The sequence below is a fragment of the Tribolium castaneum genome, chromosome 6, assembly GCF_031307605.1.
Source record: "Tribolium castaneum strain GA2 chromosome 6, icTriCast1.1, whole genome shotgun sequence".
NCBI lineage: Eukaryota > Metazoa > Arthropoda > Insecta > Coleoptera > Tenebrionidae > Tribolium > Tribolium castaneum.
Genome location: NC_087399.1, coordinates 9,799,704 through 9,820,487, shown reverse-complemented (window position 1 = coordinate 9,820,487; position 20,784 = coordinate 9,799,704). Strand labels below are relative to the sequence as shown.

The following is a 20,784-nucleotide window of genomic DNA, read 5'->3' as shown; positions in this document are numbered from 1 at the left end:
TGTTGTTCCTATTTAATCATAATAATAAAAAAATTCAAAATTGTTGATAAAAGTATAGTGATTTTGTCGCGTGTTGGCAGCACTAGTGTGACAAATGGCGGCTTAAGTTAAGTGTGTTTGTTAACCTAAAATTTTAATAGACTTTTTGCCAAATTTTAAGTTTAGGGCGCAATGGCTCGACTTTTCTTTTCGTCCAGTTTAGCGCACTGTCGTTTATTACTTAACAATAGGTATTAATTGGCGTGTTTGTGACTATTTATTACTCAAGTTTTTAGTTTACAACTTAACCAAGCGTCGGGGGTTAGTCGCAAAGCTGCAGACAAGTTGAAAGAATTGAAAATACCAAATAAGCCGAAAAAACCGCTCACGCCTTACTTTAAGTTCATTCAAGACCACAGACCAGCATTACTTAAACAAAACCCCAATTTGAAAGTCACTCAAGTTGTAAGCCAGTTAGCTGCAGACTGGAAAACAGTGGATCCTTCCCTCAAAGCCAAATACGAGAATGACTACAAAAACGAGATGGAGGAATACGCGGACCAGTATTTACGCTACACTGAGAGTCTCACAACTGAGCAGAAAATGGCTTTGAAGGAGTACAACAAAGAGGTGAAGAAATCGAAAATCAAGAGAGAGAAGAAGAAAAAAGTGCGCGAAAACGATAAACCAAAGAAACCCGTAGGGCCCTACATGTTGTATTTAATGGAACAAGCCAAAGTTTCGAATAAAAAATACCCCCAATTAATGAAGGAATTGAAAGGCGAGTGGGCCGAGTTATCCCCTGACGAGAAATCAAAATATGTAGAAGCGGCCGAAAAAGCGAAAAAACAGTACGAACAAGACTTGAGTAAGTGGGAAATGAAGATGATTGAAGAAGGGAATGAAGACCTAGTCCGCCAAAGCACACTAAACCCGACAGCCCCCTCGAGGAAGAAATAGGGACTCGCGTGTCTTCCACCGTCGCCCCCCGCCTGCTTAGGTGAAGGCACAGTAAAAGAATCTCAGTTTAGTTCGGCGGATTGTAGTCCGAGTAATGGCAAAAAGGATGGGATTCTTAAAAAATTTCTCGATTTTTTTAAGCGTTGATTTTGCTGTTACTTTGTTTTATTTCATCAAATAAATACCTAACCCTTAATTAAGGCACTTGCGTACACTCCGAGACAAGTCAACTAGGCACCAAAACAAACCTAAAGTAATGACAACACACAAAAACAAAAAAATAAATCATCAAATCCTGCACAATACTCGCGACCAGTTCAAGTTGTTTAATTACAGTAACAAGGTGATTGTTTTTAGCGTTTGCAATTTTAGCAATTAACAGCAAGTAGACGAAGCTCTTGTCAGATCTAGCGTTCCGACTTGTGAAAAATTGAGTCGCTTCATATAGCAAAAACGGGACGAATATCTTGTTAAAATGGGTCGATTTCGGGTCAAGTTTTAACACAAGTGCGTCCAAAAGTAGCAAAAAATTTACGAAAAATGCCAATGCGGCCAACACAACAGCCCGGTATTGCTTTGGTGGTTTCACTTCAGTTCGGGGCTTCACCTCACCGATATTCACATTATTGCTAACGCAACTGGGGCTATTATCTGCCTCAAAATCGTGACTTTGCAATTCAGGGAGCTCTGAAACGTCAACAATGTAACCTCACTTTCGACCCAAAATTTACCGACTTGTTGGCGACTTTTGCTCAATCCCTGTGATCCTATTGAGGCGGTTTTGCGAGTTTTCTAAAATTTTGCGTCTTCTGGCCTCACGGCGTCTCGAGGCATCGTCCATAATTTTGACAGGCTTATCACAAAACTTGACATTTGTTTGGCAACGTTGCCAATCATTTTTTTGTTAAAAATTCGAATTACGTAACTGATTTGTTGTTTGTTCTTGATAATGGCTTAAACTTGAACCAGAATTGGACTTGGTACAGTTTTGGTGGTGGAAGAGAGTCGGAAAGCGGCAAAAACGCAAGTGTTGTGCAACACGTGGCATCGCCGCATTTATCAGTTGTGCTTGCGATATTTTTAATGTAGCTTAGAACGTATTAATCCTAAACAATCATGAATAATTCCGAAAACAATGCCTCGTCTAGAGCCGTAAGTTTTTTGGTGTCAATTTAATTAACTGATTGTTTTGAACAGGGCCGGCCTAAGCGAAATGTGCGAAAGTCCCTACCTAAGACAAGGGCCGGCTTAAGTGAAACACTGTTCTATTGTGCAAGCTTTATGTTCTTTACCGGTAACAATACACACACTTTTCGTATTATTTTCACATTTGTTACATTTCTAGTGACTTATCTTTGCAATCAAAACAACTTACTGAATTTTATTGGCACAGTTTGTGAGTATCTATTATTACAGTGGTGTCCAGTTATAACGAACTCAAATAATTCGTTATACATATACGAGGTTTGCTATAAGCGGTAAATTAAAAAAAGTTTCATTATAGCAGTTATTTTTACTTTACATATGAAATAAGACGAAATGAATAAATATCTGTTGTAAAAAAAACATGAATCCCTTGCGAATGTGTGAATTATACAGGGCGTAACAAAGAGATATGGACAACAGGGGAACCAGATATTCCACAACTGCACTGTTTGAAAGTTAGAGTGCGCCAAAGTTAAAAAAAAATCGATTTTCATTAATAACTTTTTAACGGAATATTTGATTTCAATGAAATTTGGTCAAAGTAATTTGCCATTAAAACCATATGTTTTGATACTGTTGCTTTTGTTTTTTTCTTGTTGGTAAAGTATTCACCAATGTTGATTTAACACATTTTTAGCAATATTTTTGTTATACGTTATTCCAGTGGTGTAATTCTTTTTTTTTTTTTCGAAACTGCTTTTTTTTACAAGTTTAGTAACTTATAAAAGTTTTGTAGTGGCCTTGTTTTGGGGTAAAAAAAATAATTAAGTCGACATCAAAATTTTAGACGTTCGCCCATTTATTATTATCAGTTTTTAAATTGTTTTTTATTGTTTTAAATTTAGTTTCTTTATAAACGTGTATGTTAAACAACACTAATGTAATAGTTATTAATTTAAACTAAAATGCATTATTTTACAAAATTGTGAATTTCTAAAAATCGTTAGATTTTTATTCAACACAACTAATTAAAATCAAGACTGTCATCGCAGAAAAATTATTAACTACGGTTATAATAAGTAATAGTTCATGTTTAAATGAATTAATTAAATACATTTTTAAAACCAATAATAATAATAATTGATAATCGTCTGAAATGTTCACTTTTCTACTTAAATTATTTTATCCACAATCACATTATATTTGGAATTTTATCCACACTTAAGAAGCATATAAAGTGACCTTTAATCCACTACTGACATAATAGTTATTTATTTAACGGTTTGAGTGTAAATCAAACGTTTTATTTCACGAGTGAAAACGAGGTGAAATAAATTAACTGATTTACATGAAAACGAGTTGAATACAACATTTTATTCTTCGAATTAGACTCAACAATATTATATTTCTATTCATGCGTGAAAAAAAAATAAAATTTCAGCCTGGATAAAAGGCTTTCTAAAACACATACAATAAATAAATATTTTTATTCCAAAACCAAAGCCGATACAAAAATTTTATAAGGTACAAAAAGTGTTTAGAAATAAAGGGTCTTTTGAATAAAAAAGAGAACTACACCATTCAGATAACGTATAACAAAAATATGTCCTAAAATGTGTTCAGTACTTGACAAGTAAGTACTTCATAATTATAGAAAAGCAAAAGAAACAGTTCCAAAACATGTGGTTATGATGAATATTCCTCACCGAATGGTATAAATAAATAAATTAAAGGCTCTAAAAATTAAAAAGTTTGGAAATAAATTGTAAACACCCTGTAGTAATTCAAATCAATCAAACTCACTTAATAAATCTGTTCGATCTTGTTTAACACTTATGTAGTAAAAATGTCTTCAAACAAGCACCAATTTTTTTGGTTTTATTTTTTTTAACAGTAATCCCTGAACGGATTTGAAAAAAAAAATAGGAACATGCAAGAAGCTAAAAAGGTATCACGATGAGCACAAAAAACTAATAGCTTGCCATTAAAAAATTATGACTATGACGTCATGCTTTTTTAGGGACACTCTGTATAGTCAAAAATATTTTCCTGACATGTGTCCTACAGTGTAAATACCATCTACTAAATATCAAAACTTCAACATTAATAATAACTGAGGTATAGAAGACGGGACGTGAGCTGGACACCCTGTATATCTCAAGAAGTAGTAAAAGTTGGGATAAGGCAAGTTGATTTATTTTGACTTTTTTAAGCTATCATAAAATATTTACACAACTATCAAATTTACACTGTGATTAGGTTTAAAAACACACATTTTCAGTTAGTAATTCAAGAAACTGTTCATAAGTTAACACTTCTCTTGCTGTTTTATTATCAACCCCGACATAAAGTTCGTTAAGACGGAAAATTGCATCACATTTTGAGTCAAATCTAGTTCGTTATAAGTGGTTGAGCTTATGGAAAGATTTTCGGTGCTTGAAAAATATTAGTACCTTATAGCCGGAAGTTCGTTATAACCGGACTCCACTGTATTATCAATCCTTGTCCTTTTATAATTTATTGTAGTTATTTTGTCGATACCATCGCTACTTTTGTTTATATTCGAGTTGATTTCTCGTTTTTTGCATGGTGTTGAAGAATACAAACATTTGGGAACACGTTACGGGAACAGTTTTGTAACTTTCCTTAGAGACATTTTTTATTTTCCAAACATAGTTTATATTGTCTATTCTATTTTTACATTTTTTGCGTACGTAATTTACACCCAGTACAATAAATTACCGCACGTTTTGTGGTACGAAATGGGCCCAATCTCCATGTTGTCGTCACTAGCGTGTGTATTTTTTATACAGAAAAACCTCAAAGTGGTAAGACCGCAAATGTGATAATTTAATAAATCATCAAATAATTGAAGCAAAGTGGCCCTTTGTACGACTCCCTCTGGATCGAAAATTGCCCAGGGCTGGACTACGGTTCAGGAATGGCCCATTCGTTCTTCCACGGTTACCTCAAATTGATAATCCCCCACACGGGCACTTCAGAGAAGCACCTCGAAGAGCTTATGAAGGATTACGAGGACCGACACCACGTAAAACTCGAGTTTTACAAGTTGTTTATTCTAATACCAAAGTCGCTTTATTGCTCAACTAGCTTAAAAACCGACAAGTCGCCAAGCATTGAAGAGAGCTCTGTGAGTTATTTATTATACTCTTGATTCAAGTGGATAAATAAAAATTTCAGTCGCTTGAGGAAAAGGTAATGACAGTGGCGGGTGTACAAAACCGCGTCTACAAAAACTCAGTTTACAAAATCAAATCCGAATCTGAAAATGGTCGCAAACAATACAAATATGTGGCGGCTGAATATGCCACACCCTTGAAAACGTTCAAAGATGTGGTGGGCTGTAACGGCGCCCATTCAAGTATGTTGAAAAATCGAAGTAATTAAGTAATAATTTTAATAATTTTAGGCTACTACGCGAAGCACAAGAATGATATTGTTTTGCAGTTTTACTTAACGTTGCAGAAGGTGTTGAAAGAACACGAAAACTGTACCGATTTTTGCGAATTGATTTTCTACGACGGTAAAATTTGCGGGAAAAATTAGTATTTTTTGTTGACTGGATTTTTCCAGATAAGGATGAAAATGGGGACATTAAGGACGTGGGACAGATTCTTCTACAACGCATTAGGAAATTGCAGCGAGCATATAAACAATAAAATTGTGTTGTAAACATGAGCCAAAGGCTGTGCTAGTCTTAAAAAATAATCCTCTTATATGCGCTATCACTATTGAGGTAGGTCAGTAATAATTGAAGCTAAACAAACACTTCAGTATTTTGATGGGCTTTGCCAGAAATATAGGGTGTTTTACATAACTTTACAAAAGTCACAAAACGCTAGATACATAAATACACATTTAATTATTTAATTTTTGGAAATTTTAACTTTATTGACACAAAATTTTACCCAAAAATATATGATTAACTAACAAAAAAGCTACAAGTCGTTTAAGATCAATTTATATTTTTTTATAATTTCATTTATTTTTGAGATTTTGGATATTTCGTCTAATATTTCCGAAACTACGAATCGTAGAGCAAAAAAGGCGATAGATTTGGAATTCTCAGTCCATTTTCCGTTAATATGCATGCATACTTTTGTTAAGTTTTCAATTATTTTGATTTCGATATTTTTTTACTGGTACGCTTCTAAGTAAAAATGGTACCAAAGTTCTTTTATTCGGATTATTCGCATAATTTTGACTCGATTGCCACAAAATTTTGCCCAGAAATAGTCAATTAATTAGCAAAGTCGTATGAGATCAATTTATATTTTTTTACAATTTTATTTAATTTTCATAGATTGGAAAAAATAAAATGAACTATACAGGGTGTTAGGGAATAGTTTAGCAATATTTAGTAAGTGAATTTGTTATGATGAGAAATTTTTCAAAATTGTAGATAACATGTTCACTTGTGTAGGAAGTTCGAATCCCGGTCCTAGCAAAAAAAATAGTTTTTTTTTGTAAAATTTTATAACAAAACAAATTGAAATATAAGAATAATGTAGTCGACCAGCAAGTTAATTTACCTCTGTAGTTTTATCAATAATTTTAAAATTTATGCTAATTTTTATAATTGTATTTCAGCGGTTCTCAAAATTTGGGACTAATTTAAGACTGATTTTTTGGGAAAACTATCCATTTTTGCTTAACATAAATTTTGTTTAATCGCTTCGATTTACCAATCTCTGTCTACCTTTAAATTTTTGCTAAATCATTTCCTAACACGCTGTATTTTGTCTCCGAGTAGTATCTCCATAACTACGAACTGTAGAGCAAAAAGGTCGATTTGGAATCCTCAGACAATTTTCCATTAATAGACATGCGTACTTTTGTTATAAGTTTCGGTTATTCTAACTTTGATATTATTTTTACTGGCAGGTTTCTAAGTAAAAATTCTGCCAAAGGTCCTTTATTCGCATTATTCCCACAATTTCGACAAAACTGAGCTCAGAAATAGATAAGTAACTGTGATAAACAAGTCGTTGTAGATAAATGTACATTTTTTTTTATAATTTCCTTTATTTTTAGTAGGTCGATTGGAAAAATTAAAAACGAAAATGACCATTTTTAATCTAATATTTTCAAATTTAAAGCGTAGAACAAAAATTGAGACTGTTTTAGAATCATAAGACAATTTTACGTCACAAAGGCTTACTTTTGACATTAATTTTCGGTTAGTGTGATATCGATGTTTTTTTATTATTGGTATATTTATTTTGATAAATAAACATATTGACAAAGCTGTTTCTTTCGGATAATTTGAACAATTATTTTGAGTCGATTGCTACACAATTTAATTGTTTAGGAATAAGTAGTAAACGGAATATGAGTTTTAGATAAATTTATATTTTTTGATTTTTTTATTTTACTCGATTGGAAAAATAAAGTAGACTAGGTATACTAATTTCATCTAATTCTCCAACACTACGATTCCTAGAATAGAAACGGATTTTGAATCATCGTCTGACAATTTTACGTATAGGTGGAAAATAAGTTATTAATAATTAATATTAACTTACTTTGATCTGTTTCTGTAGTTTTACTTTTATACAATTTTTTACAAAATTATTCCTCAAAAATATTTTTTCCCTTCTTCAAATGTAAAGCGCGTTTTTTTTTTTTTTTTAATAGGAAACTCACTTTTCGTGCGAAATTTTGTTCAAATAATTGACCGGAAATTGAAAGTGACATAATTTTCGAATGTTTTTTCATTTCTCTCTCGACACTGCTCACAAGATCAATCGTTGTTGTACTTTTTTTCTTGAATATTACACAAAATAAACCTGCCCTGATGTTTAAAGCATAAAAAAGACAAAAAATTTATTACGTGTTTATTTGGCTTCAATTAACTAACCTACCCCAAAAACAAGGATGTTACGTGCCATCATGCGTGTATTCGGGGAATCAAGTCTGTATTTTTTTATGACAATTAATTTCATAATATTGCGTAATTTAATTGTAATTTTTAAATAAATAAATAATAAAAATTGAATTTGTTTGAATTATTCCCCCCCCGTTTTGGTAATTCTTAATCAAAAAATCCCAACGGCGCAGCCACTGCGCACGCGCTGTGGTCACATGACCAGGGCGTTCGATTTTTAAACGTCGCATTTGCCCTTCAAATGACATTTCGGTCTAGTTGGTGGTCGTGTTAAAATCACAGTTTAAATCGTAAGTAAGTAAATTGAATCATTTCCCCCTTTTACCCTTAATCCCATAGCTGCGATGAGCTTGAATAATGTGAATTTGAACAATGTACGCGATCTTGTCGTTGCTTTTCTCGAATTCATTCAGCCCTACTGGGAGCAGTTTTTATGGAATTTGGATCGTATTTTAAACCGTATGGCCTGTCACGTATCTCGTTCAATCAATGCAAAATTAACCTGTCGCGTTTTGATTGAAATTCTAAATTTTTTTGACCCCAATGACCTTGCCGGCGATGGCTTGTTTTTACCAAATTTTCCCTTCCTGTTTCAGCGAAAATGGCTAAAATTGGTATCAACGGTTTTGGGCGCATTGGCCGTCTGGTCCTTCGGGCGTCTCTGGAACGTGGGGCCAACGTGGTGGCCGTCAACGACCCCTTCATCGGGCTTGACTACATGGTCTATCTGTTCAAGTATGACTCGACACACGGCCGCTTCAAGGGCGAAGTCAAAGCTGAGGGTGGCTTCCTGGTCGTGAACGGTAACAAAATCAGCGTTTTCTGCGAACGCGACCCCAAATCCATCCCTTGGGGCAAAGTGGGGGCTGATTACGTGGTCGAGTCCACCGGTGTCTTCACCACCATTGAAAAAGCCTCCGCTCACATTGAAGGGGGCGCTAAGAAGGTCATCATTTCGGCGCCGTCGGCCGACGCCCCCATGTACGTCTGCGGCGTGAATTTGGACGCCTACGACCCTTCAGCCAAAGTCATTTCTAACGCTTCCTGCACCACTAATTGTCTCGCCCCTTTGGCTAAAGTCATCCATGACAATTTCGAGATTGTGGAGGGGTTGATGACCACAGTTCACGCCACCACTGCCACGCAAAAAACCGTCGATGGTCCGTCGGGGAAATTGTGGCGTGATGGTCGTGGGGCTGGGCAGAATATCATCCCAGCTGCCACAGGGGCTGCCAAGGCCGTTGGCAAAGTTATCCCGGCTTTGAACGGGAAGTTGACCGGGATGGCGTTCAGGGTTCCCGTGCCGAACGTTTCCGTTGTGGATTTGACGGTGCGTTTGGGCAAACCGGCGACGTATGATGATATCAAGGCGAAGATCAAGGCTGCTGCTGAGGGGCCTTTGAAGGGGATTTTGGGGTACACGGAGGAAGAGGTCGTTTCGTGCGATTTTGTCGGGGATACGCACTCGTCGATTTTCGATGCCAAGGCTGGAATTCAACTCAGTCCGACTTTTGTCAAGTTGATCTCTTGGTACGATAACGAGTATGGGTATTCGAGCCGAGTTGTTGATTTGATCAAGTACATCTCGAGCAAAGATTCGGCTTAAGTGGGGTCGGATCCATTGAGAAGAAGACTAGTCTAGATGTAAGACCCACGATTATTTAAATGTACTGTGTATTTTTATGATTATTCATTCATTATTGTAATAAATGGTCAAAATTAAGGGCAATTAGCGTTCTTTCATCCTTTTTCTTTGTACCATTGAGGATATTTTCCATTAGTTTTTTAGTTTACACAACTATAAGACAATAAAACAGACTGTAATTGTGAAATAAACATGGTAATAAAAATGATTCATTATTGTTATTCCCTGATAAAAATATTGTGGCGGAAACCAGGATGTTTTGGAAGATAAGATGTTGCTTACGTTTGCAATTTTACTTCTCAGAAGATGTATTTATACAGTTTTGTTTTTTTTACAAAAAAAATATTAATATTATCACTATCGTCACCCTAGACTTTGAATTGGGCGTTTCGATTTTGAACCCATCTCAAGTTTTCTCAAAGAAAAGGTCTTGACCTTATTATTCCTAGTGATAATTTTGTTTATGAATTATTTTTTATTTAAATCGTCGTTTATTTTTAAATAAATTATCTCTGAAAATTAATCTGAGTTACGTATACAATTAGGCTAAAAAAAATTGTTTTACACTCGTTTACGTTAGTTCTGATAAAAAACATCAAACATAAAACCGATCTTTGCCTTAAACACGAGATGTCAGTTCAATGTCGTTTCGTTTGCGGAAAAAATGATTCTCTAAATTGCATAAGTAACAATTAAAATTTGTAAGATTCTGTTCTGTTTTAGGGTATATTAATATTAACAAAAAGTCTCCCAGGAAAGGTAGATAGCACAGCAGTTATCCCTTTAGTTAGTTTCTGTTCTGCTGTTTAGGGTTCAGAAAATAATTATTTATTATTTATGTTTGTTTTTCGGGACAGTCTAGACAGGTCAAAAATAAAAAAAGACGTTTCACTGATTTATTGCTTTCAGGGACCCACTGCTTATCGGATGAAACTTATTTTTTAATATGCAAATGAATGTATCGCGAATGGATTGCCTAAAAAAATATGTTCAAAACTATGATTATTTATATACTTAGGGTGTAGTGCAAAAAGTCTTTTAAAATGTGGTCAGTGCATTATTGAATTCAGAAAAAAATCCTGAAAACTGAAAAAAAAGTTTTTTACAGCCATTTAAGGTAACATTTTTGCAAATCATTTACAGGATACATTATTATTCCCAAGAGTCCACTACATACCCAAAAGTATTATATTTTCCCATTAACACTTATTGTTGATAGAAAATAATTTTCCTAGAGCACTAGATTTTCTTCAGTTATTATTTTTTTTTCCGAATTAAATAAAGCGATGACCGCATTTTAAGAGACTTTCTCTCAACCCGAGTAGAAGAATGTATCCTGAAAATTAGTTTCAAAAATATTACTTAAAACACTGAGGAAAATGGCTAAAATTCCACACTTTTTAGCTCCATTAGACTTGAACATTTTTTTTATGAAACCCCTTTCGCAATATTATATATTGAATATTATATTTGATAAAAAGTAAATTTTATCCCGTAAGCAGACAGGTGCAGGACGTCCCTAATTCGTATACTCTACTGTTACATAGACCATCATCTTTTAAGGCCTTGTCATTAAAACAAATGAGTAGAGTGACTTCACCAGCCTACTACCACACTGTACATACAGTCACGATCAAAAAAGTGACACCCCTAAAACCGCATCCAGTACGTTTGGCAAGTTTAAAACTAGCTGGATATTGTGTAAACAAGCTATACAGTTTGTAAATTAACCTGCTTGTTGAAATTTACTGTTGCTATCCGGCTCGGTTGGTAGGGGTCTCATTCCTTTTTATTACGACTGTACCTACATTAGATCAAAAATGATATTTTTACCCCGCTTTTTACAACCAGAAATAAGGTAATAACCTGAATAAAGTAATCAGAGTACGTTGTAATTAGATTACTCTGTACTTAGATTCATCTGTATTTTAATTAGTTACTAAAATTACTTAAGTAATCTGTTACAAAGTAATCGAATTACAAATTACAGGTTAATTGTAATTAATTATTAATTAGATTATATCTTGCCCAACACTGCTACAAAGTGAAAAAACACCTGGTGCCTTCAATTTTTTTATTTGCCACCAGGGAAGAGACCAATTTAAATCATTCAATGTAAAGTTACTAGACAATTCACATAAGAATCGAATAAAAACTACGATTTAAAATGACAATAATGTATAAAACACGTGTTACAACCTCACATTATTAACACAACGAAGGTACAGTCTGTCTATAAATGAATGTAGCATCGTAGTTGGTATTAAAAGTTAGCCGCTTCTTTCAAGAAAAAACGAACAATGTTAGTAAATGAAAAATTGGGTTTTACTGGTTGCCTGAATACATAAAAATTGGTATTTTTCAGAAATTATATAGAATTAAAATAATAAAATGCGGCAAACTCAAATTCCAGAACCACTTGGGATTTTACACCCTTTTATAAATAGAGGTATTTGTAATACTCGTTTTTTTAATATACTATTCTATGGTTAAATAGTTAAAAAAATAATCTTAAGTCGACCTAGACACGAGTCAATTCAAATATCGTCAGAGAATTTAATCAACACAACACCGATATTGGAAAATTTGTAGAAAAAACGCAATTATATCATCAAAATCACTCGCTTTTTCCTATCAACACCCACTCGCCACGATTTCGTGAACCTCAACACATCACTTAAAATGTTATTCATGTTCAGCTATCTATCACCAGAAATCACCATCCGATAACACGCAAACAACACGAATCTTGTAAATAAATGCATGCCAAACATTGTAGTAGTGAACGACACAACATCATGAACAATTACATAATACTCACTGCTACCGTAATCACAATGAGCCGACCTCTCCTCAACCCCAAAGGCCCCATCCACGAAAACTACGCCCTGAACTGCTTGGAGAAAATCGCAACGAAACAATTTTACAAAAATTATTTCAACTTGGACGTCCGACTGCTAACAATCATGACCACAAACAACATGACTTCGCCCGGCCACCAAATCCAGAAAAACATAATCAAAATATTAAATAATTTGCTCGTTTTTAATATTGAAGTGATTGATGATGAGCGAAGCGACTGCGAGACGACTATTTTGCCACGTTTCTACCTCCTAGTGGTTGATTCTATCAATAATTTTGACACGAAATTGCAAGTTTTGACGGAACTGAACACCTACAACCCTCGGGCTTTATTCTTAGTTTATTACTCGGGTCTTGGGAATAATTACAAGACAAAGGCCCAACATATTTTGGAGCAATTTTGGCAAAACTCGATAACCGAAGCCGCAGTTTTGATCCCAAGCAATTTGAAACATTTCATTGTCTATTCGATGGATTTTTCGCTAAAAGCCCAACACCACTGTTTAAAAAACCACAAAATTGTGATTGTGGATTATTGCACTCGGGGTGAAGTCAAATTCAATTCGAATTTCTACAAACGCAAGTCTCTCACACCTTTTAATAACTGTACTTTGGAAGTCGTGGCAAATCAACTCGAACCGTTTGTCATCAACGAAAATGAAGGATTCGAAATCGCACTTTTGAAACAAATCGGACAAACGCTTAACATCACCTTCAACGTGACTATAACAGGGGAGGACTCCTGGGGGGTGAAAGAAGAGGGTGAGTGGACCAAAGGCTTGGGTCAAGTCTACCAAAACTCAGCCGTTGGTATTGGCAATTTTTACGTCGCGCCTGAATATATCCACGATTTTTCCAACACGGACGCTTATTATTTATCAGGGTTGGTGTGGATAGTGCCAATAGCCCAGTATGTGCCCAAATGGCGCGTCCTTACCGTTATTTTCAGTTGGTACCTGTGGATACTTTGCCTGGGGCTTGTCTTCGTGTGCGCCCTTTTGTTAAAAGTGACTTCGCTTTCGCGAAACGAAAACAAACATTACAAAAAATTCGGGAACGATTTGCTCGCAACCTTCCAAGTTATGATAGTAACTGCGGTGGATCGGCAACCGCGTTCCGACTTTTCGCGGATCATTTTCATCGCACTGAACTTTTTCAGCATAATTAACGCAGCGGTTTACACCAGTTCGCTCATCAATTACCTCACGTTGCCTCAACGTGAGCCTCAAGTCGACTCGATTGAGGGCATTTTGGCCCAGAATTGGGATATCGGGGGTTTACCCGTCTACCACGACATTTTTAACGTCACAGACGACGAAAAAGCCGTGCAGATTTATGACATATTCCAAGTCAATGAGTCGCTTTACATTTGGTTGACTAGTGTTGGTGATGATCGTGACACGGCGAGTATTGTGAATTATGTGTTCCTTGACTATTTGCTATCGAAAAATGATCCTTTGGTGACCGATAGTAGAGGCAGACCCAAGGTTTTTGTTCTTGAGGATCGGATTTTTACCTATTCGGTGGTTATGGTCACTAATAGGGGTTTCCCCTTTTTGTCGCGATTCAATAAAGTTATTAATTTAATGACAACGCATGGGTTACCAAGTGCTATGGCAAGGAGGTACACGAATGTTTTGCATAGGAAAAAGCATGGTGAAGGTGGGTTTGTTAAAGCACTGACGATGCATCATCTTCAAGGCGCGTTTTTGGTTTTGGTTTTGGGGTATATTTGTGGATTTGGGCTTTTTCTATTTGAGATTATTTTTGGTTTAATTAAAGTGAGACAAAGGAAGAAAATAAAACCGGCAAAAAATAAGTAAAATGATGGTTTTATTTCAAGTTAGCGATTTATTTACAGAGATAAAGTGCAAATGAAGGCTGGGGCAAAAAATTTAAAGTTAATCTCTCTCCAATGCCTTTTAACTATTTCCCTTATTTCTCAAATCTGACAACATCGATTTCATTTGGAAAATATGGAATTTTTTAAGTTGAAAATGTATTTTTGACGAAAAAAAAGAAGGGATTTGGTTTCTTATTTCTTAGTTACACCGAAGTTAACTGAAATCGAGCAAACGCATGTTTTTGGAATTTGTAAGCCACACTTAAGCTATTAAATCAAACAAAAACAAGATAAAAATGTAAATTTAGAATCACTTTGCAACGACTTTATGCATCGATTCAAAAAACTCCGGTAAAATACTTGGATTAACAAACAGCTAAGTTTTTATTTAAAAAAATAGCGACAGTTGTCAAGATATCAATAAATCAAACAAATCAGAAGAATAAGTGATTTTTCGGTCATGTTTAGCACAATTTTTCTAAAAATTGTGTTTCCTAAGCTTAAGAATGTATTTCAACTCAACAATTTTTTGCGTACGTTGTAATTCTTGATAAAATTTAGAAATGATTAATATTTTACAGAAAAACGTATCTAAACATTCAAAAAACACATAAATAACAACATTTTCAACGAAATCCAGCGAATTTTAGACTTTCTCTTTGAAAACCATTACGCTTTAATAGCAAAATACGTTTTTATTGTTTCATTTTCGATCTAGGTACTTTGAGACCTTTAAAATTTAGATTTATTTTTTCTGAAATTAAAAAAAAATAGTTCCGTTTCTGAATGAATAATGTGCTTAAACATTCAGATAAGGTAACTTTTTTTTCATTCTAGTGAGTTTTCGATCCGATTTAGTAAAATCTCGTAAAAAACTGAGTTTTAAGCTCTTAAAAAAATTACACAATTGAAGACACATGCAAGAAGAGCAGATTGAGAGAAATTCAAAGTAAATAGTATTATCTCTCCATTTCCTGTTGCTTCTATTTCAAATTTTGTTCAATTTATCGTTTCTCTAAGTTGATTTTGTGCTTTCATTTGGAAAATATGGAGTTTTTAAAAACCATAAATATCTATTTTTGGAAAAAGTGAAGGAATTCATTTTATAACACAATTCCTAACACATTGAATGAACTCAAATAAAAGCAAATAAGTGAAATTTTTATGAAGAAATTGAAGATTTTTTGCAAATAAGAGTCACTGTAGCGTAAATTATGAAATTATCCACAAGGTAAGTTAACTTCTTGGTTCACTCCATAATTCTTCTATTTCAAATCGTGTTTTGTTATTACATTTTACAAAAAAAAGCAAAAGAAATCTATGCCAGAATAGAGATTCGAACCTCCCACACAAATGTTCATGCTAGTAACACTATTTAAAAAAAATTCAAAACGTTCATGCGCTAGTATGTCCATTTTGTTTAAGGAAAAAATTAACTGCTAATAAACTACCATAACTACCATACAGTGGCAACAGGTGAATTAATAAAAATTTTTGAAGAAAGTAGATATGTTCTTTACATGAACAAATTATGTAAGGGTTTATAACTAGTCTAATTTATGACAAATTCACATACAAAATATTGCTAAGCCATTTGTTAACACCTTGTATAAAAAACAAAATTTTTTAAAGAATTATTGCATAATAAGTTGAACCCATTTTTTTATAAAGGCCACTTCTCGTTGAAAAGTTTAACCGAACAAAATAAACTAAAACTATAAAATAAACTATAAAGATATTTTTGGTCGATAAATAACTTATGAAGCCAAATTTTTATTTGTCAAATCATTCAAATACCGCAAGTATCATGAACTTAAGTAAAAGCATTAAAAAATAAGATAATTCGAGCAAAACAGGCTGAAAAATTAAGTTTAGGAGTGATTACATTAGATTCAAAAAATCTTTGAAAATAGTGAAAACTTCTATTTAAAAATAGAAGAACAGAAGAATAGAACATTTAACAAAGATATAAACAACTCTTTCAACAAACCAGATTAAATGCAACACGCCAAAATTTTCCAAAGCATTATTATTACACAAGCAAGCTGAATATTTTCTTTTTACGAGTAAGTTTAGTTGCCGAACGAAAAAAACGAAAATTACAAAGTAAAAGTAAATGCCTGTTTTTGAAATTGTCATAAACAAACTAAATTTTTTGTGAAAACAAAAACGTTAGTAACCCTGTTTAAAAATTTAAAATTCTCATTGAAAATTACGTATAGTCGAACGAAATAAGTACAAAACCACAAAGTCTTAGACCTTGTTTTATCACATTTTTGTATCGATTTATTTATTAGATCAGCCAAGCTCCGGTTTCGACACAACTTCAACTTTCAACATTTAAATTCAACATTGAGGTGAATGTTAATCAAATCAGATTAAGACTTTTATGCATTTGTACATAAAATAAGAGCGGTAATACTTATGATTGCAGAAAATTAGCCAAATCGGACAAAATGACCTAAAAAAGTAAATTAGAAACGTATTTCCCCAAAGTTTTACTTTGTATTTTTGATTTCTCTTACTCAAAATAACCAAAACTAGCCCACAAGTGGTATTTTTGAAATCGTACGCCTTCGATAGACAGTACAACAAACTCTAATTACAATTGACGCAACAAATGGTAATTTGAATAACCAAGGTCTTGCTGTATTTCGCTCCCGTACAGACCGCACACATGCTAGTGACAATTTTTATGTCCTCTTGAACGTTTTTTTGGTGGCATCTGTGTGCGTATGGTTTAAAATTAGACCACAAGCCTAGAAAATACTAATTATAACACCGCTTGCCTTTGATTATTTTATTACATAGTGAACGAAATCGCGCGACCTTTAACAATGCCCAAGTGAATAAATTAATAATTAAAGTGAAAAAAATAAAACCATGGCGGCTAGTTTAGCCCGAAGGGTGTCCCGATTTTTTAAACGGATGGGTCTGGTGGGCTATAGGTGAGATTTGGCGCTCAAAAGTCGGTTATTCTCGCGTCTTGCGATAACTTATCTCTTCCAGCAAACGTCGGAACATATTCGGAATCCATCCTTTAGTTATCTCAACCACTTACATAATCCTAGCACTCGCTTTAGCGGCCCTAACTCGAAAAGTGGTCAACTTGGTGCTAAACGACAGCCTTTTCAAACGCATGATTTTGGAATTCATCGCAACTTTGGAATTGTGCGCCGCTTGTTTCGAATTAATTATCGGTAAGTGGGTTCAGTTGTGTGGGCCTACCAGACTGGGCCCGAATCGCCTCTGATTCCGGCCCTGAGTATTTAGGCCAAAATTAACGTTGAATGTAAGGATTGTCCAGCGCCAATCGCTGCACGATTAAGAACTTCAACAACAAATAATTTAAAAAAAATAACAAACTAACAAAAAAATAATCAATTGTGTGATAATAGTTGCGGACAATTGGGGCATTTGGGCCTACGCTTTTTACCTCTTCGTTTTAACGATATGGTGGAGTTCGAGTTGGGACACGGCAACCGCGTGTCCCTACAGCCCCATCGAAGAAATCCTGGAAGGGTCTCAGGATGTGAGCAATGCTGCGTTGTTGATTTTCTCGCAGATTTTGGGCGCTTTGGTCACGTTTCGTTACGTGCAAATTTTATGGGCGATGGAATTGGTTGAAACCCATCGCAGTAAAGCGTTCGAGGATTGCATGGCCGATTTGCAAGTGCACATGCTTGTGGGGGCTGTTGTTGAAGCGACAGGGACGTGTCTTTGCCGATTGGCGTCGAAGTTTTTGAGCGATACTCAAGTCAAATTTGCGAACGTGTTGGATGCGTTTTTTGCCACCATGATGGTGGTCGCAGGTGAGTAAACATAATTATCTTATCTGAGCAAACGTTGCATAATAGCCGATTGAGACTTATCCAGTGGTTTAAATGAGCTGGATAAGAGCATTAAGCGGCTAAAATTGAAATAGTTTTCGGGCACTTTCGTGCGTCTGAAGACTGACATTTCTTTAAAGGAGTTTTAAGAGGGAAAATGAATATTTTTTTAGCTTTCAATTTCTCTGGAGGATATTACAATCCAGCGTTGGCGACTTCGTTGAAACTTGGTTGTGAGGGCAATACTTTCGTCGAACATTTAGTTGTGTACTGGATTGGGGCGACTATAGGGTCCGTATTGTCAGTTTTGATTTTTAAGTCGGCGCCGGTTCGGGAATATATGAGAAGTGTGAAGGCTAAAGTGGATTAAACTTGTTTTTTTTTTGACCTGATCTAGTCATAATTGTAATAATTAAATAAATTAATTACGAAATGAACGGTTTTTTATTTATGAGTGTCTTCATTTAGTCCTTTATTAAAAATTAAAGTCCAAGCAAAAGAAATCTTAATAGCAATTACAATATCTTACTCTTAATTATTACAGTCATAATAATTGTGATAAATAAATGAACGGAAAGGCTGAGTTTTTATTTATATAATGCCGTCCTGCAACGAGTTAAGGCGAAAAAAAAGTGGCTTTCATTTATAACATTTTTTTAGTACTTTATTAAAAACTAGGGCTGAACAAAAAAAAGAATTAGAATTAGTTTTGCAAATTGCTTGCTTGCAGCCAAGCCTTGAGTGTCATTTTGTGAAAAAGCAGAGAACATATTTTAATTGATTAGTTGATTTTTAATAAATCAAAATTTTTGGCATTTTATTGGAGATTTACGTAAAGAAAAACACTTTTCTAGAGTCCAGTAACAAAGCATTTATGCTTAGCAACATAGCATTTATATTTTTCAAAAATTCTCCATTTCAAAAGAAAAAAAAAACTTTCTGGCCTTTTTAACAAGTAAATAGTCGGTGGTCAACTAAAGAAACCAAGTGTTTACCACGTGTTTACAATAAACTGCTCTCATAAACAATAGACTTCAAAAATATCGAAACCCTATTTATTGTAACGCCACTTCAGACAACTTTTTGTTTATTGAATGCCTGAAATTATTTTATAAGTGTTCAACTTCAAGTGAGACAGTGCCTCTTTTCGAACTCTAATAAAAAAAGATTTCGATTTTTGTAATAAAATACGTTCGACAAAAATTTTAATACAAATGTGTTACGTATACGTGTTCACAACATTTAGAAAACTGTTACATCCACTACTTTTCCATACATAACATTATATTAAATTGTGCTTTGAGTTATTTAAGGAAATAGACAGAATTAACACCAAAAAAAAAAGGTTTTTCATTTGTAGCAACATTTTTTTAATTGACATGAAATTGTGAGATCAAAAAAACAATAATAAAAACGCAATTGCCTGTAGTTCGCAAACTATTACTGAATGTAGAAAAATAATATTCAAATTAATGAATTAATTAATTTTGCCAAATCACACCAAACAATACTCTTTCGAGTTGTATAGCAGTTTTTTTGCCAAAAACACAAGATATCGTTAAAAATAATTCCAAAAAATGCCGCAATTTTTGAATCACGCCTAATATTATTTACTTTTCTTTTAGAAAACAATTAATTTGCGAAATTTCATTAAAAAAATACAAAAATCACTAAACCAATTTGCAAAATTCAACACCTGAACACAATTATTTCAGTTAAAGCTCAGTTGTATTAAAAATCTGTACACGGTTAATAAATGATAAATGGAAGAACTACACTGCTCAACAATTGAAGTGGATATTGAGAGAAATTCTAAATTTTGGTAATTCATTGTATATTAAATAACAAAAAACAGTCACAATAAATAAATTTATACTCGTTCACACTCAAAATTAAAAACTGAAAAAAATTGTCCGTGAAAAACCAGAAATAGAAGTAAAACAAAAAATGAATAAAACCTAACGAAACTTTAAAGTTCTCAAAGTCAAATTTTACACCGTCCCTACAAAAACCTAGTACCGTGTAGGTCCTCCCCTGGCTCTTAGCAGGGCTCTTACTCGATTGAAGAGACTCATTATTAAATTATTAATAAAATCTTAAGGTATCGATCCCAAATTTCTTACAATCCATTAGCCAGTTCTTGTAACGTTTCAAGAGGCTGCTGGAGCTGGTTTAAACATCTAGACATTTCGGCCCAAACATGTTCAATGCAGTTCATGTCAGGCGAACAGGGTGGCCACTCCATTCGTGTAATGCCATGATGTTCTATGCGCTTATTCAAAATTCTGGCGCGATGAGGGCGGGCATTATCATCAATAAAGACGAATCTTTCGCCTATTGCACCCAAAAATTGTACAATTATCGGCTCTATTACTCTATCTCGAGAACGCTCAGCAGTCATTGCTTCATTAATCAAGACCAATAGGTCTGTGCGGCCATTAAAACATATGCCTCCCCATACGCACAATAATCCGCCACCAAAAAGAGTGGTTGAAGCCATCACATGTGCATTGTACCGTTGTCCTCTTTCCTTCCACACTTTTTAGCATTTTGGCTAAGAGAACAACGGTATAATGAAAATCCAACCACTCTTTTTGGTGGCGGATCAGTG

General features: G+C 34.3%; 5 protein-coding genes across 7 annotated transcripts; all 5 read left to right on the top strand.

The window, feature by feature from the left end:
- Positions 1–22: 22 nt before the first annotated feature.
- TFAM (mitochondrial transcription factor A) lies at positions 23–1,135 on the top strand. Its single transcript, XM_969014.4, has 2 exons — positions 23–230; positions 276–1,135. The coding sequence occupies exons 1-2, from the start codon at positions 172–174 to the stop codon at positions 937–939; spliced, it is 723 nt and encodes a 240-aa protein (XP_974107.1). The 5' UTR covers positions 23–171; the 3' UTR covers positions 940–1,135.
- A 520-nt stretch (positions 1,136–1,655) lies between these two features.
- Positions 1,656–8,104, top strand: Sting (sting). 2 transcript variants are annotated; one of them, XM_969067.4, is made up of 8 exons: positions 1,656–2,091; positions 2,137–2,233; positions 2,285–2,335; positions 4,612–4,913; positions 4,961–5,236; positions 5,287–5,467; positions 5,516–5,629; positions 5,680–8,104. In XM_969067.4, the coding sequence occupies exons 1-8, from the start codon at positions 2,056–2,058 to the stop codon at positions 5,763–5,765; spliced, it is 1,143 nt and encodes a 380-aa protein (XP_974160.2). In that variant the 5' UTR covers positions 1,656–2,055; the 3' UTR covers positions 5,766–8,104. The 2 variants fall into 2 exon arrangements, with proteins under 2 accessions (XP_974160.2, XP_015837813.1); XM_015982327.2 differs by lacking the exons at positions 1,656–2,091; positions 2,137–2,233 and having other exon boundaries at positions 4,815–4,913.
- A 50-nt stretch (positions 8,105–8,154) lies between these two features.
- On the top strand, positions 8,155–9,846 carry LOC663023 (glyceraldehyde-3-phosphate dehydrogenase 2). 2 transcript variants are annotated; one of them, XM_008197979.3, is made up of 2 exons: positions 8,155–8,287; positions 8,590–9,846. In XM_008197979.3, exon 2 carries the CDS (start codon positions 8,595–8,597, stop codon positions 9,597–9,599), a length of 1,005 nt encoding a protein of 334 aa, XP_008196201.1. In that variant the 5' UTR covers positions 8,155–8,287; positions 8,590–8,594; the 3' UTR covers positions 9,600–9,846. The 2 variants fall into 2 exon arrangements, with proteins under 2 accessions (XP_008196201.1, XP_974181.1); XM_969088.4 differs by having other exon boundaries at positions 8,168–8,283.
- A 2,377-nt stretch (positions 9,847–12,223) lies between these two features.
- LOC135266586 (uncharacterized) lies at positions 12,224–14,954 on the top strand. Its single transcript, XM_064357651.1, has one exon. It carries the CDS (start codon positions 12,398–12,400, stop codon positions 14,321–14,323), a length of 1,926 nt encoding a protein of 641 aa, XP_064213721.1. The 5' UTR covers positions 12,224–12,397; the 3' UTR covers positions 14,324–14,954.
- Positions 14,955–16,974: 2,020 nt separating this feature from the next.
- Positions 16,975–18,610, top strand: AQP (aquaporin). Its single transcript, XM_008197980.3, has 4 exons — positions 16,975–17,291; positions 17,353–17,543; positions 17,742–18,155; positions 18,347–18,610. The coding sequence occupies exons 1-4, from the start codon at positions 17,227–17,229 to the stop codon at positions 18,541–18,543; spliced, it is 867 nt and encodes a 288-aa protein (XP_008196202.1). The 5' UTR covers positions 16,975–17,226; the 3' UTR covers positions 18,544–18,610.
- The last annotated feature ends 2,174 nt before the right edge of the window (positions 18,611–20,784 follow it).

What these genes read in the sequence shown, in the direction of transcription:
- TFAM (XM_969014.4), top strand. Translation starts at nt 172, where the DNA reads ATGGCTCGACTTTTCTTTTCGTCCAGTTTAGCGCACTGTCGTTTATTA. An exon ending in CGTTTATTACTTAACAATAG is followed by an intron (nt 231 to 275) that starts GTATTAATTGGC and finishes TCAAGTTTTTAG; the next exon opens with TTTACAACTTAACCAAGCGT.
- Sting (XM_969067.4), top strand. Translation starts at nt 2,056, where the DNA reads ATGAATAATTCCGAAAACAATGCCTCGTCTAGAGCC. An exon ending in AAGCTTTATGTTCTTTACCG is followed by an intron (nt 2,234 to 2,284) that starts GTAACAATACAC and finishes TTACATTTCTAG; the next exon opens with TGACTTATCTTTGCAATCAA. An exon ending in CGAATTGATTTTCTACGACG is followed by an intron (nt 5,630 to 5,679) that starts GTAAAATTTGCG and finishes GGATTTTTCCAG; the next exon opens with ATAAGGATGAAAATGGGGAC.
- LOC663023 (XM_008197979.3), top strand. Translation starts at nt 8,595, where the DNA reads ATGGCTAAAATTGGTATCAACGGTTTTGGGCGCATTGGCCGTCTGGTC.
- LOC135266586 (XM_064357651.1), top strand. Translation starts at nt 12,398, where the DNA reads ATGCATGCCAAACATTGTAGTAGTGAACGACACAACATCATGAACAAT.
- AQP (XM_008197980.3), top strand. Translation starts at nt 17,227, where the DNA reads ATGGCGGCTAGTTTAGCCCGAAGGGTGTCCCGATTTTTTAAACGGATG. An exon ending in TTGTTTCGAATTAATTATCG is followed by an intron (nt 17,544 to 17,741) that starts GTAAGTGGGTTC and finishes GTGTGATAATAG; the next exon opens with TTGCGGACAATTGGGGCATT. An exon ending in CACCATGATGGTGGTCGCAG is followed by an intron (nt 18,156 to 18,346) that starts GTGAGTAAACAT and finishes ATATTTTTTTAG; the next exon opens with CTTTCAATTTCTCTGGAGGA.